The sequence below is a fragment of the Gorilla gorilla genome, chromosome 13, assembly GCF_029281585.2.
Source record: "Gorilla gorilla gorilla isolate KB3781 chromosome 13, NHGRI_mGorGor1-v2.1_pri, whole genome shotgun sequence".
NCBI lineage: Eukaryota > Metazoa > Chordata > Mammalia > Primates > Hominidae > Gorilla > Gorilla gorilla.
Genome location: NC_073237.2, coordinates 113,356,315 through 113,373,272, shown reverse-complemented (window position 1 = coordinate 113,373,272; position 16,958 = coordinate 113,356,315). Strand labels below are relative to the sequence as shown.

At 39.8% G+C, this 16,958-nt stretch overlaps 1 protein-coding gene across 5 annotated transcripts in view; it reads left to right on the top strand.

Moving 5' to 3' along the window:
* ASTN2 (astrotactin 2) overlaps nt 1-16,958 on the top strand; it is a 983,906-nt gene that overhangs the window by 402,331 nt on the left and 564,617 nt on the right. For all 5 annotated transcript variants that reach the window (XM_031014728.3, XM_031014726.3, XM_031014725.3 and 2 more), the window contains one exon: nt 1,886-2,053. In XM_031014728.3, the coding sequence (XP_030870588.3) occupies nt 1,886-2,053 (168 nt within the window). The remainder of the gene's footprint in view (nt 1-1,885; nt 2,054-16,958) is intronic.

Genomic DNA, 16,958 nt, shown 5'->3' with positions numbered 1-16,958 from the left:
ACTTGAAATGTGGTCATTTCCTTATCTCAGTCCTGATACTGTCTATTCCCCCTACTTCACAAAGACCCCTCTTTCTTTTGCACCAAAATTATGTTGTCCACTGTGCCTTTACTTAGGGATTTATTGCATAGGATGACAGAAATCATATGATTTGTGTGAATTAGAGAAGATAATCATTGCCAATCATACCCTTACTATTTCCAGGGAAACTTCTCCTCCCACAGTCTTAGATGCTCAGACAGCCAGGTGTGGTCTGATGTGATCCCACCTCCCTGGCCATTGCTCATTGGACCACAGCTGTGCACCGGAGCCAAGAGGAGTCCAACCATAGGTCAGCCAGCAGAGTAACATGTGACCTGACAGATAGACCTCCATAGAACCCATATGATTCTTATTAACTGAGTCTGTCTTTGGAGAACTTGAATTGCATACACAAAGATGTGTTTCTTTGTTTTTACTTGACAGTGAGGTAGAAACAAGGAGAGAAGCTGAGTCATGTTAATTATAAAATACAATTTAAAGTCTCCTGCTGCTGCAGTCTCTATATCTGCCATCAATCTAGACTCACGCTCCCTGTCCAGCTTTGTGAAGCCTGGTTCTCTTTGGGTACATATTTTTCCCCCTGTGAAATTCTATCTTTGTTTTGTTTTATTGCTATACATGCATACACTCACCATTTGCAACTTACGTGCAGCCATCCTGAATGGGCTTCTGTTTCTTGCCTCCCAAAAAAAGTGTGTGTGTATGTATATGTGTGTGAACATGTGCATGTATGTGGAATATCTACATAGATTATTATTATACATTTATATGTAATATAGTACTATATACATATATGTATGTTTCCACATATATGTGGGATAAGGAACATTTTAGAGCAAATATTGGCCTACGCAAGTATTCAAGAAGAAATGTTAGCCATCAGAAATGTTGAAAAATTGGTTGATAATAATAAAAATGTTAATATTTAGCTTCTCCTGAAGAAAATCTGAAGATCTAGTGCCACTAGCCTTTAGTTCCATGTGGCAAGAGCTGCTGGAGCTGAGTCATAGCTGCTCCATTTTAATGGAGCCTACAGTGTTTATTGTGTCCCAAACCCCACCTTCTCCTTCTCCCTATTGTTTTGCCACATCAGGGCATTTTTTTCTTGGGTGAGTGCTGCTCTTTTCCTTAGAGGTGCTGGGGATTTCTTTGGAAATCTCACTTTGTCTCTGTTTTCTCTATCTCAGTCTGTCTCTCTGTATCTTTCTGTCTTTCTTATAATAAAACAAAAACAAACAACACAAGCTAGGTGAGGAGGCCTGGATGCTATTTCCCTCACACTCAGCCAGTCTTTCCTATTGATGTTAGCCACCTGGCCCCTGTGGACATCAATGACCCCTGTTCCAGAGGAGACATCTGAGTGACAGGGACATTAGCTTTTTTCTTTTCCTTTGAAATTTAATGTTTAATCATTATTTCCTATAATAAGTCAGGTGCCAGCTAAGCAATTTATCTACATGAATTTATTTCATTCCCCTATCAACTCCATGAGGTACATTCCATTAATATTCTCCTTTACAGAGGAAGTAACCAAGACCCAGGGGCACTTTGTGACTTACCCAAAGTCAGTGCCTAGTAAGGGCAGATCCTGAATTTGACCCTACTTCCCTCTCAGTCCTAAGGGCCTATCTTTCATCACTAGGTTGAATTATCTCCCATGTTTGATTTGCCTCTATCTCCCTATGGGCTTGCAACACCATGACGGGCACATTGCAAGTGCACTTAGACAAATGAGATCAGAAGACCTGGGGAACATGGCTTGTACACACCTCTCTGTGTTCTGTAGCATCAGCTAAGACCTTAAAATCAGTAAGAAAGTATCTGTCTCTCTGTTCACCCATAGGAAGCAGCTTCGTGGTGAGTGAAGGGAGCTACCTGGACATCTCCGACTGGTTAAACCCGGCCAAGCTTTCCCTGTATTACCAGATCAATGCCACCTCCCCATGGGTGAGAGACCTCTGTGGACAAAGGACGACAGATGCCTGTGAGCAGCTCTGCGACCCAGAAACCGGTGAGCCATGGGAGCCGGGATGGGGATAGAAGGTGGGAGAGGCTGGGTTGAAAGAGGCATTGTGCTCCCTCTACCTAAAGAACCATGGATTCTGAGCCATTGACAAGTGGCTGAATAAGAAGGTCCATCAATCTAATAAACACTAATCTATGTGCTGCCATTGCCTTTCAAGGGAGGAAATTCTTAGAGAGCCACAGACTCTCAGAGTAAGAAAGGACCACAGAGAACATCTGGCCTAGCTCCAGACAAGCAAAATGTCTGCACTTCAGATATCCCTGCATTCAGAGCCTATCTTCTTGGTACTAGCTGGGTGATCTTGAGCAAGACACTGCCTACCTTTCAGTACAAGAGAATGAAAATAGCACCAACCCACAAAACTGTCATTAAGATTGAATGAGATGCTGTGTGGAAATCTCATAGCATATTCATTAATTCACTCAACAGGTATTTCTTTAGTAGCCAGGCATATTTTTAGGTATTGAGAAGACAGCAGTGATCAAAATATGCAAAATCTCCACCCTCATGAAGCTTACATGCTAGTGGGGTAGACACTAAACATGCACTGTGGAATATGGTAGCCACTAGCTACATGTGGCATTTTATTTTAAATTAATTGAAATTAAATAAAAGTAAACATTCATTTTCCCAGTCATACCACCCAGATTTCAAGTGTTCCATAGCCACACACTAGCAGCTACATTGTTGCACAACATAGATATAGAATATCTTCATCACTCTGAAAATTTCTATGGGACAGTGCTGCAGTGGTCAAACAAGCAGGTAAATTATATGACTCTGTGAGATGATGATAGATGCTGGTATGGGGGAAAAGAATGATGTACAAAGCATGTGGAGTGCTAAGCCGGGAGTTTGGGTGGAGTTTCATTATACAGAAAGTGGTCAGGGGAGGCCTCTCTGAGAAGATGACATTTGAGCAGACACCTCGAGATGGGAGAATAAACCATGTCAATATCCGAGGGACGTGTTCCAGGCAGAAGGAGGTAAAAGAGTCAGTGGCGTGATCTCGACTCACTGCAACCTCCGCCTCCCAGGTTCAAGTGATTCTCCTGCCTCAGCCTCCTGAGTAGCGGGGATTACAGGCATGCATCACCACACTTCGCTAATTTTTGTATTTTTAGTAGCGATGGGGGGTTTCACCATGTTGGTCAGGCTAGTCTTGAACTCCTGACTTCATGATCCGCCCACCTCGGCCTCCCAAAGTGCTGGGATTACACGTGTGAGCCATCACGCCCAGCCTAATGTGCTGTTTATTTAGCACTAGTAGTGGGGCCAGGATGGGGAGTGAGAAAGAAGGGGAGTAGGAGAAGAAAGCTGAGAAGAAGAAGTTTGGGGGCATGGTGGTCCTCAGGGCCTTGTATAGTATAATATGGACTTCAGATTCTACTCTGAGGAAGATGGACAGTCCTTGGGAGATTCTGAGTAAAGAAGCAACATGCTATGACCTGCATTTGAATAGGACCATTCTGGCTGCTGTGTGGTGAGTTGATTCAGGGGTGTTCAAAGGCCCTATTACTCTAATCTAGGCAAGAGTTGGTAGTGGCTTGGACCATGGAGGTAAGAGAAGAAGACGGTGAACAGTGATCAGATTCTGGATACATTGAAGAGTATACCCTCAACAGAATTTATTACTGAGAATAGAATGCAAGAAATAGAGTGGAGTCAAAGATTATCCCAAATTTTTCAGTCTGAACAATGGGACACATTGAGTTACTATTTACTGAGTCAGGGGATGCAGTGGGAAGGTCAGGGTTGGGTGAGGAAGATGAAGAGTGTTGTTTTGGGTGTAAGTTCAAGATGACTACTAAACATCAATGGAGAATGGGCATTTGGGTCCTGATCTAAGAGCCCCCTGCTAAATTGGGGTTCCAGTAGTAGAACCTATAGCAACCCTGCCAAAATGGGAAATAAAGTGGGGCTGGGTGTGGGTGTTTACAGTGTGCCCTTCATGGGATACTTCTTTTACCTGGTGGGCAGCCTAAGATCTGGTTGTCTGATGGTGACCCAGGAGTCCCTCACACAGGAAGTTTGATTACACTGGCTGCCACCCTTGGTGGTTTATCTAACCTGTGTGCAGTTAATGCCTGCCTGACCATCAGTCTGGTGCTGGGAGCCTGCACTTGTGTTCTCCCCAACATCCAGGGCCTAGGATAGCCCCTGCTTCTTCAAACAGAAGGCACAGATTCAATTAAACACCACAATAGGAAACAAGTTCAAGGATTAATTACTTACAGATCCTGAGTCAGGAAGGCAATCTTCTGTCCCTGGGTCACAGGAAGCAAGACAGGAGTGAAGAATCAGGCAGAGAGAGAGACAGACAGAGAGAGAGAGAGGGAGAGAGAGAGAGAGAGAGAGAGAGAGAGAGAGAGAGAGAGAGAAGTATGTACTGGGGAATAGGATATGGGTCACTTTAAGTTCATGAGCAAATGTCTGAATGATACCTGTAAAGGAAGTGACAGGAAAGCAGGAAGCCCATCTGCTAGGTGGGAAAGATGCCTCTAAGTTCTTATCTCTGGCCACTGGCTTGGGCCATTTTGGTGTGGTGGTCTACTTCTGTTGTCCAGGCAGCAACCTTTGCTGTGTCATTTCCATTGCAGGCAGGTACCTGGATTGACCACACTGAGGAACTGGAAGGAAGTGTAGAACTATAAGTTTTGTCAAGGATGACTGAGCCCTACTTCTGATTGAAAAAATTAAACTTGTATTTTAAATGGGTGCCAAGACAACATAAAATTATAAGAACTCTCGCCTGTAATCCCAGCACTTTGGGAGGCCAAGACAGGTGGATCACTAGGTCAGGAGATCAAGACCATCCTGGCCAACATGGTGAAACCCTGTCTCTACTAAAATACAAAAATAAAATAAAATAAAATAAATAGCTGGGCTTGGTGGCGCACGCTTGTGGTCCCAGCTACTCAGGAGGTTGAGGCAAGGGAATTGTTTGAACCCAGGAGGTGAAGGTTAGAGTGAACCGAGATCATGCCACTGCACTCCAGCCTGGTGACAGAGCAAGACTGTGTCTCAAAAAAAAAAAAAAAAAATCAACTACAGGTCCACAACTCAAATTCAAAGAAGAAGTCTTAGCCGGGGATAGAAATTTGCTAGTCTACAGCATCTAGATGGCATTTAAACCCATGAGACACTATCTTATTTATACTAAATGCTCATTAAATGGGTAGTATCTTATTCATAGTTGATACTCAATAAATGATGTACTTATTGTCCTCAAATAGAGAACAGGAGCCAGAAAGAAAAAAGAACTTACCAAGGTTTCAAAGCAAATTACAAGTGAAGCCAGGATTAGAACCTCAGGTTTCCTTACTGTCAGTCTTCTGCTTCCCCCTATAATTGTTATTGGTCTATTTTCTCTGGAACTTCATCTTTCTCTCCATTCACAAGAGTCTGGCTGGCTTGCACGAAAAACTGGTTACGTGAATACCATGACAACAGCCTCTGTGCAGAGGTCAGAGGTCTCAGTGCTCAGTGTAGTAGCCCAGGTCAAGGATCTCCTCCCTCTATTTGAGGATTTCTTCACCTCTCAATGGGACGCCTGTTCAGAAGTAAGGAGACGACTTCTCCAGGTTAACTTTTGTGTCTCTGCCAGGTAGGGCCATGATTTGGCTTTATAACCACCATTCCCTCTAATTGTTTAGTCAGGAGCCTGTTTCAGCATAATTTTTGTAGCCTCTATATAGGCCAACTGGGCCAGGTGCAATGCCTCACACCTGTAATCCCAGCACTGAGAGGCTGAAGCAAGTGCATCGCTTGAGCTCAGGAGTCCAAGACCAGCCTGGGCAACATAGTGAAATCTTGTTTCTACAAAAAAATACAAAAATTAGCCAGGCATGGTGACACATGCCCATAGTCCCAGCTACTCTAGAAGCTGAGGTGGGAGGGTTGCTTGAGTCCTGGAAGTCGAGGCTACAGTTAGCCATGATCATGCTACTGCACTGTAGCCTGAGCAACAGAGTAAGACCTTGTCCCAAAAATCAATCAATAAATAAATAGCCCAACTGGAGAAGCTATGTGAAAATGCAACACAGCTCTTATGCATCATATGACCAGACAGCCAAGCTTCTTTTTTTAATCAAGATATTTAAGCTTTAAGTCACTGCCACCCTAACCAGTACCCCAACACGCAAAACACACACACACACACACACACACACACACACACACACACGTGAAAAGAAACACAAATTCTAGGATATTCTTACCCAAAAGCCAGGTAAGCCCTTGTGGGATTATATATCTCTGCATCTGGCCCCTTAGATTTTTTTTTCCATTATTTTTCCTTGAAAAGGAAGCAAGATTATTGGTGGAAGGAATAGAAGGGGTCCCCTTCTTTGCCTCCATCTGTGAAGCCCGGTAGACAAGTGGTGAGTGCCTGTGGGTCTGACCTTCTAGCTCCCCAGCTGATCTGCTTTCAGGTGCAAGTTTGTGTTTTCTAATGCTGTTCTCCATTAGACACAGGCTTGAGGGCATAATTCTAAACAGCGGGTCATCCAAGGTGTGTGTTAGCCAGTTTGAAAAATAAGGCACTCTTCCACCAATAGCCTCTAGATTTAAACACACACACACACACACACACACACACACACCACTCTTTAGAGCTGGAAATATCACTGGAATCCACTAGGTCCACCTCCTCAACTTCATGGCTGATTCTACTGCCGCCCAGAGAAGACAGGGGACAGGACGAAGATCACACAGCTGGCAAACTGCAAAGCCAGGATATAAAGCCAGGTTTCCATGCCTTCAACCAGTGCTTCTGAAACCTCAGCAGGTCTGGAGTTAAGCCTGAGGTTCTGCATTTCTAACAAGCTGGGAGCTGTTGCTGATGCTTCTGGCTCAAGGACTACCCTGTTGCAGCAAGGCTCTGAACACTCCCAAATAGTCCACTCATGTTCTGCACTCACAGGGGATGACTCAGTTGCCAAATTTGTTAGTTTAATTATCTTGACAAAACTGTGTCTGTTTCTTTCACCTCATCTTCTGCCTGTATTTGCCTTGTGTCTTGGGTTCTAGGTACACCACCCATGTGCAGTTTCCTGAAGCCACCATGCCCTCGCATGCCTCTGTCCCTTTCACAGGCTGTTTCTTCCCCTTGAAAATGTCTTTTTCCTTTTAATGGGAGAGCAAGGGCTTCTTTTTATTTCCTACACGTTCAGCCCAAACACTTTTCCTCCCACAGGTGGCATTCCTGAACCCCTCTCCCTAGCCCTGAACAGATGAAGGGGCCCTCCCACCTACTGTCATAGCCTTCTGTGCTTCCATATGTCATGGCTTTGTTCCTCTATGGAGTCATTGTTCTTTCCTTGTCTGGAACTATCACCAGACTGTAAACTTTGTTGGAGCAAGGAGGGAGGTTCAAGATGTCTGTTTCACTTTTCTTGCTATCTTTAAAATTCAGCATAATGCCTGACATGTAATTAAGAGACAAAGAATAATACAAGCAGGAAGGAAGAACAGAATTTTCCTCCTGATGCTTCTTGAAACAATTGTATATACCAATTCTAGTTTTTCCCCTTTTATCCATTTACATAAGAACTCAAGTTAAATATTTTGCAGATCTAGAAAAACTGGGTCGCCAACAACTGTGCAGCATCCACGTATCTGAATTCTAGGATACCCTGGTCTTACTCTCTTATTCCAACACATCTCCAACAGCATCCCTCTTTCCATTGCTTACTCTGCTCATTCTCACAATTATTCCCCAAACATTCCCATGTAGTTTCACCTTCTGACTAGAGTTCAACTCGTCTCTCCACCTGAAATGTCTTCCACCCTTTAATCATCTACCTTCCACAATCCTACTCATTTAATTTCTTATTACTTCTTCTCAGTAGAATGGATTACTTCTTCTACAGAATCATCAGAGTTCTTTGTTGACTAAAAACCAGATTAAAACTGAGTTACTGTTTGAAAGCTTATCTCCCCTGCTAGAAAGTCAACTCCTTAGGGCCAGAGATCGTATTTATTCGTATATTCTTTCCACCGCAATGCCCAGCAAAACATCGTGCTGTAAGTCACTCAAGGCATAAATGGATAGGACTGTCTACAGGTAGAAAATTGAAATAGGAACATAAGATCCCTAAATATATTTTCATGGGGCTTAACTCAGATCCACTTTGTAAAATTTAGTTCAATTCATTAGATTCAATTCAAGCAAGATTTTCTTAATTCTGCAACTCATAAGTCGGTGTGTTGAGTGTTATGGGAAATCACAGACAAATTGCACAATATTCTTGCCTTCATGGATTTTACATTCTCACAGGTATAAAAATAATCTGCTCATACATAGCTATTATCAAAAACACAGTGTAGTATAAATCAAGGGCAATGCATTAACAAAGTGCCTCATGCCTGAAGAACAGGGAGAAATGTATTCTAGATGGGGATTTCAGGAGATACATCATGAAGAAGATGACCTTTCAGCTCAGCTTTGTAAAATCAATAGGGACTATGAGTATGGAGGGTGCTTTAGCGGAGGGAACTTGATTTTTTGAAAAAGAGAAAAGTTTATAATGATTCTAGGACTCAGAGGGCAGTTTAGTTGTACTGCACCCTCTGGAGAATGAGGTGCAGGCAGAGCACTGGGAGAGTGGCAGGGGATGAGGTTGGGAAGGTAATATGAAGAAAGGTCATTAAAAGGTAAGGATCCAAAGACTTTGAGAACATCTGTTCTCACAAGCAGATGAGTCCACCTGTTTTGGAGAGCATCTAACTCCCTAAAAGAACAGCTAGAATTTTCTCCACTCTTTGCTTCCCATCAGGAATTAGAATTTGGGGAAAGTCGTGGAAAAAACTAAACCCTGAAGCCCTATGTATATTTAGGTCTTGATATGTCAAAAGTGGCTTAGCTTCTTTTAAAGAAGTCTCTCCTTTGTGAGTCAAATCTGTAGAGCTGGACAGAGTCATGGAGTCAAAGCACTGGTTATCATTCCTTAAAGCTTTTCTGGATGTGTTGATAAGAAAAATTTTTTCTCCCAAGTGACAGGGAAGGAGAAGGAAAGTGGAGAAGATGCTACAGCTGAAACATATATATAATTGTCTTGGTGCACAGATGAACCTGGCCAAGTTTTCCTGGCTGCATGCCACAGCCCATCTCCAGTGTGTTTTTCCAGGGATTTCAACAATTAGTGCCACCCACAGGGATGACTCTGGAATTAGATCTGTGATGTGCTGGAGCCAGCTCACATGGCATCATGAGAGTTGACTGTTAACATCTTTTCCCAACTCTTTGTTCAGTGATGGCATGTTGATAGCCTGAAAATATGCTATGGTGAGGATGTTTACACCAACACAACTGGTAAATGCAACAAAATCAGAGTTTATTTTTTTCAGAAAGACAATCATTAAACATTTACCAGCACAACACTGGATGAGATGAGAACAAACCAATGAAAGACCAAGGCAAAAAAGTGGCTAGTGGAGGCTTGAACATGTCACCAGAGTGACATTATGCTCCTTCCCAGGACAAACTACCATTATCTTCATCTCTCTGAGGACAGAAAGTGAACATCCAAGGACTACTTGCTCTGGTCCAGTAAAATGCAACACCACACAGTTTAAATCATTAGGCTTTGACTCTCAAGAATATCAATGTGCGTAATGTCTTATTGTGAAACAGCTTTATTAAAGTTCTGCACATCTGTGGCATCACACCAAGTTCTGTAAATAAAACCTTTGACAATATGGTCTACAACACATAAAGCAAATGACAGCAGAACACTAACTCATTCTTTAATATGTTTATTCATTCATTCAAGCATGTAGTGAACCACAGTAGAATTGGGATATCTTCCTGAGTAGACACAGCCAGGTTTAAATTCTCTCTTCTCTGTTTCCTGGTTATAGGGAGCTTGGTAAGTCATTTAACATATTCAAGCCTTATTTTTTATAACTAAAAATGAGAAGAATAATTTCAACTTTTTAGAGTTGTCATAAGGATGAGATGAAAAATAAAATTTAAAATGCACTGGTGCAGTGGATAATATATGGTGGAAACCCAATACAAGGTTTTCTCTTATTTCTATAATCATTTATTCAGTCATGTGTATCTTCACTTATTAATTCAATAAATATTTCATGAGGCGTTTAATCCAACAATGTGCATAACATTAGATTATGTGAGAATAAAATATGATATCATCTCTGCTAACCAGCTAGTAGCTAACCAGTGAAGGAGGAATTTAGAGTAAGCTAGACATTTCTATCTGCTGAACTTTTATTTAGTCCTTGTGTGACTTCTGAACTTTTGCAATGAAAAAAATTACTGGCCAGGCATGGTGGCTCGTTCCTGTAATCCCAGCACTTTGGGACGCTAAGGCAGGTGGATCACTTGAGGCCAGGAGTTCGAGACCAGCCTGGCCCACACTGTGAAACTCTGTCTCTACTAAAAATACAAAAATTAGCTGAGCGTGGTGGTACATGCCCATAATCTCAGCTACTTGGGAGGCTGAGGCACAAGATTTGCTTGAGCCTGAGAGGCGAAGGTTGCAGTGAGCTGAGATTGCCCCAGTGCACTCCAGCCTGGGTGACAGAGTGAGACTCTGTCCAAAAAAAAAAAGAAAAGAAAAGAAAGAAAGAAAGAGAGAAAGAAAGAAAGAGGAAAGAAAGGAAATAATTACTAACCTTCAATCTTCAACCCTCATGTCAACTTTGCCACAAATTTGCCATTTGACCTTGAGTATGTCACACACCGTGAACTTCAGATTCCTTTTCTTCAACAAAGCAATGAGTGGGGACATACTTTTAGTGCAAGAAGAGTTCCTAGCCATCATCTAGTGTAATAAAATGAGGAGACCAAGACCCACCAAGGCTAAGCACATTGCCCTGTGTCACACCGTAAATTAGTGACAAGATACAAATTAAAGTCTAAATAATTTCTGGATATTCTCCGCTCAAAATCCATGTTTCTATGACCTTTTAAGCACTAATAACTTAGCATGTAAGTATGATTGAAACAATTTGTAAATGGCATTTATAGCAAATTGAATTTTCTTTCCACAATTGATATGAACTTCAGTCATGTTCACCATTACATTCAGTTTATTCCCATGTCTTCAGCAGCCACTTTTCAGTTGTAGTAGGATATGAAATGAGAATACACTGTATGTGGTTATGTCATATAGCAATCTTATATTGTACTAAATATTTCTAATGTTTACAGATTGTTTCTAGTATTTGCTGAGCTCTATGTTACTAAAGTTTAAAGGGATACAGGATTTTTGTGAAGCTATAAATTCCAAGAATCTACAGTGATGGAGAAATTCCCTGTTTTGAAGGAAGTGGTATCTTTAGGGCTTTCTATGTGGTAGAGCATATATATTGAAGTATGGCAAGAAGTAGGTAAAATCCACAGTAAGATATGCTGATATTTGTTTATAGAGAACCAACTTTCTGGCAGACTGTAGAGGGGACATTTGTATATGGGTATATACATTATAAAAGTCTTGGTCTTTGCTCACCTTGTTTATTGCTGTATCTGGAAATGAAACAGTTCCCGTATCAATACATCTTTTCTTGGATGCATGGATGCATGGATGGATGGATGGATGGATGGATGGATGGATGGATGGATGGATGGATGAAAATCAAATTTCAGCTGCTAAAGTGTCAAGGCTTGTTCAATGAGTAAGTTGTAGGCTTCTTGTGTCAGCACCATGGAGAGTTCTCAGGGTGCTGACAACACTCTGGCTAAAGTGTGTGTTTGCTAAATAAAGACTTGCTCAGAGATACCTAATCCTTTTCTGAAACTCACCTTTTCCCCTGACTTGGGCAGCACTGGTCTTTTCTGAACTCAAATAAGGTAAATTCTGTCCTTTATATGTTCAGAATTAGTCATATACAAATGAGTCCAGAGAGCCTCAACTGGGGATATCCTCCATGAAATGAGTCCCTCTGATCCTCAGAACCCATATTGCTCTCCACCTCACCACTCATTTGTCATGAATTTTACTAGAACCTGAATTAAACAGAAGTCATCTGAACTTATTATCCATTAACGAACATGATACTTTGTTATTCAGGCATGAAAGATAATGGAATTAAGCTTTTTAAAATATTTTCCAACAAAAGTAATTGAAACGACAAGAAACCAAAGTTTTCTGCTTACATTCCATGAAACAAGTCAGTAACTCATAAATCCCATTTCTCTCATCAGATTAATCCATTCAATGCAGATTCATTATCTATATATAGCAGATGGAGTGTTAGACAACAGCCAAATACAGCTAATAGTTAAAAGAGGTACAATGGAATTTTGGTGAGATATCAAGAAGTACATGAACACTGAAGTGACAATAACAACATCTAAAATTATTAGGCACTTATTGTGTACCAAACACCATGCAAAGACTTTATATAGCTATTCTCAGTTATTATAATAACACTTCTAGGTAGTTATTTTTGCTTCAATACAAGTAGCTATGTCTTAAAGTAGTTGATTGACATTCTCAAGGTCATATATTTACTAAGTATTACTGCTGGGATTTGGCCAAGCTACTGTTTTAAGGAGTTAGCATGTGAGGAAATTTGCTTAGCATTGAGAAAAGAGAGGCATTCTGGGATTCCCCCTTTGATAGGTGTTTGTACAGAATTCTCAGAGGCAGGCATGAATCCTTTGGACAAAGAATTTACTGAATAAGTTGACTTGAAAAAAACAAAAATACTGAATTGAATTGAGGGCAGGGAAACAATACAGAACTGAGAGGTAGAAGGAACTGAGACAGCATGTATGGGTTGTAGGGAAACTACTTTTTATCTCTGTTTGGTAGTCTTGATATATTTGGTTTAAATGTGTTGTAAAATGTTATGTTGTAGAAGATGTTTAAGGTCTTTTAAGAAAGGACAATCTGTGTCTAGGATGAGGTCATAAAATTTCAGGGAGCCTGCAAAGCAAGCACCAGGCCTGACTGTTCAAAAATTTAGAAGGTCAAGAAGGTTAGGGTAAACTACAAAAGAGACTATGAAAACTTTTTCTTATTGGGAACTTGCCAGTCCCATTGAAAGTCCAAGGCAACCTTTGCTTCTGAACTTGAAAGAAAAAAGGTTGTCAGAGATCTGAAATCTCACACCACAAAGCTGCATATAGGAAGAAGGTAGCCTGAGGTATTTCTGATGATTATAGGTACCAAAAAAGGGAAGTGCTAAGCTTTTAAGACCAGATTTTAACATCATAAATATAATCTGCTGACATTTAAATTAGAGACTATATTTAATTTTATCTAAAAAATGTATTAAAAAATATATTGGTCTTCTAAAAATGGCATATGTCCTACTATTTAAAAAATAAATCCAGGAAGGTTCTAAATATATATGCAAAACCTTACAATAAATATATTATCAATAAACAAATGCATGGGAAAAAAAGATAATAATGAAGCCTAGGTTGGAATTGAGAGTGTTATTAGGATATAAAGCCATGTTGTAAAGAGTTCCGTATTTGTTAATGGGGAGTCATTTCTTCTAGCCAATGTAATAGAGTTAGTGATGGTGCTGTTTCTTCTGCATGGGACAATCTGTTCCTCATCCAGCCCCACTTCTTATAAACTGTATTCTTTAGTTGGTTCACTCCTCCTTATCTTTCTTGTTTCAACTTAAAATGTCACTTCCTCAAGGAAGTGACTTTCTGTACTAGTTTATTTCCCCAATGCATTATGCTCCATTAGTGCTGTTTTTCCTTTATAGTAAATAGTAATAATGGTGCACATTTATACAGTGATAACTGTCAGCCACTCTTCAAAGCCTTCACATATATTATCTCATTTAATCTCTCAATAATTATATGAGGTAGATGCGATTATATTTTAAATAAATTAAGACACATACACATATGTATATAATGTACCACTAAGAAAAAATGCTGCCAATAATAATAATCATACTATACCATACTATACTAATAATTATCAGATAAGTCCTCATTTTAGGAATATTAAAATATGGGGGCTGGGTGTGGTGGCTCACACTTGTAATCCAGCACTTTGGGAGGCCAAGGTGGGAGGATCACTTGAGTTCAAGTGAACTTGAGATCAAGTGAACTTGAGTTCAAGGTGGGAGGATCACAAGGAGTTCAAGACCAGCTTGGGAAACATAGTGAGACCCTGTCTCTAAAAAAATCTAAGAAAATTAGCCGGGCATGGTGGCATGCACCTGTAGTCCTAGCCACTTGGAGGCTGAGGTGAGCAGAGTGCTTGAGCCTAGGAGTTCAAAGTGTCAGTGAGCTATGATCACACCACTGCAATCCAACCTGGGTTACAGAGTGAGACTCTATATCTAAAAATAAATAAATAAAAATGGAAATAAAAATAAAATGTGAGAAGTTGCATGCCTTAGAATTAATGTAATGAAATAGTGTTATCGTCTCATTTTACAAGTGAGGAAACTAAATCACAGTTAATGGATTTTTTCCAAAGTCATTTAGGAAGTATGGTGTCTAGATTTGAAACCTAGAAGTCTGGCCTCAGAATTTACCCTCTAAACCACAAGCCTATGCTATCAGCACATAATTACAACCTTGAATGATACATTTATTTGTGTCATTCTTTGTTCAATTGCTAGCTATCTAAAAAACTGTGTGCCTTATAAAGGCAAAGATTGTGTCTGCATTATCCACTGCTTTTTCCTCATACCCAACCCATTGTCTAACACACTGTTGATGTTTAAAAATGAATGGTGGAATTAGTACATGAAAGATGAAATATTGAATTCAGAGAAAAACTCCGTGGCCTCTAATCCCAGCTTTGTAATTTACCCATAGTATGACCTTTGACAAGTCCCCTTTTCTCTATGGGCCTCAAATTCTTTATTTATAATACAAAGAGCATTTCCATTAGATTTTGCCTGAGTACTCTCCAGCTCTGAAATTCTGTATACTGAAAATCTTTATTGAAAGCCAGTGTTCTGGCTTTGAAATATGTAGAATGAAGAAGACCACTGATTCCTGATCTCTTGAAGGATAGATAAAATGTGCACACATGAAACTTGTACTAACACAAGTGTTTACACTTAATAAGCATCTTGTGGTGGTCAAGAGCTTACACTCTGGATTCAAATGGATGAAGATTCAAATCCCAGCCCACTTGGGTCCTGCACAACTTTGGACACTTTGCTGACCCTTCCTACACTTCTGTTTTTCTCAGAGGTAAAATAGTGGTAAGAATATCAACATGGCAATCCTTGGAGGGTAATTATGAGGACTGAGCTAGATAAAGTGTATTATGCACTGAGCACAATACTTGGTACTTAAAGCTCAACAAACATTTGGTATTATTATAGCTGTGACTAAAACATGGATTGAGTGAAATGAATATATCCTAAAAAAGTTATTGTGAGCCTTAGCAATCAGGGAAGGCTTCCTCTGGTGGGGGTGGAAGATAATAGAACTGAATCATGAAGCAAGAGAATTATTGTGATAGAACTCCACTGTCCAATCCAGTAGCTATTAGCCATTATTGGCCATTTAAATTAAAATGTAAATTAATTAAAATGAAATAAAATGTTAAATTTAGCTCCTCAGTCACATTCACCATATTTGAAATATTCAGCAGTCACATCTGGCTGGTGGCTTTCATATTGGAGAGATATAGAGCATTTCCATTGTTGCAACAAGCTCATTTAGACAGTGCTGTGACAGAGTGAAGAGCAGAACTACATTTCATATATATTTCATTTCATTCAAAATATTTATTGAGTGGCAATGCTGTGTTAGATACTGTGCTGTGTTTATGTACTGATATTCAACAGGAAGAAAATTCAGACCCACTGCCTTACCTAGTAGTGTTTAGTCCAGTGAAGGAGTCAGCAAACTATAGCCTATAGGCCAACTGCTGTTTTTTTGTAAATTAGTTTTTATTTAAACACAGCCATGCTCATTAGCTTACATATTGCCCATGACAGCTTTTGTGCTACAACATCAGAATTGAGTAGTCACAACCCTATGGCTTGTAAACCTGAACATATTTGTCATTTGGCTCTTTACAGAATAATTTTGCCAATTCCTGGTCTATTGAATTCATTTAATGTTTTGATGTCCAAGTTGAAAAAAATGGCTTTGGTATTTATTCATTCATTCATGTATTTGTTCATTCAACGTTCAGTATATATTTATCAAGCACCCAATTTAACCAGGATTTGAGTCTCTGACAGAAGAAACAAAACAAAACAAAACAAAAACATCTCTGCCACCATGTAACTTACATTCTTGCGGGGCAGGGGACAGGCACAGAGCTAAAATATATATAGTAATATAGTTAAAATATATATATATATCATGTACATACTATATAAAGTATACTATATATAGTACATACATACATAAATAAAGTGCTATATATATACTGTATATACATATATAGAGTATATGAACATGTAGAAATATATAATGTACTATATATAATATGTGATACACTTTATCATGCTATTTACTAAATATATTTTATTACTATATATGAAATATAGTAATTTATATATTTTATTACTATATATAGTATATATAGATACTGTATATAGTAACTTATGTACTTTATTCCTATATATAGTATCTATAGTAATGAAATTGTATTGCTGTATATACTATATATAGTAATAAAATTATAGTGAATAGCATGTGATAAAGTGTATCACATGTTAGAAGATGAGGGGTGTGTGTGTATGTGTGTGAAGCCTGTAGAAAGAGGGGGCTGTACATGTTGCAGAAATGGTTGCAAATTTGAGCAGACTGTTCAAGACAGGCACAACCGAAAAGGTGTGGGAGCAAAGCAGGCCTTATGGATATCTGGGGAAAGCATAGTGTAGGTAAAGGGAACAGGCTGTGCAAAGGCTCACAGGGGTGATTGTGCCTTGCGTATTTGAGGAAGATCATAGAGGCTAATGTGCTGGG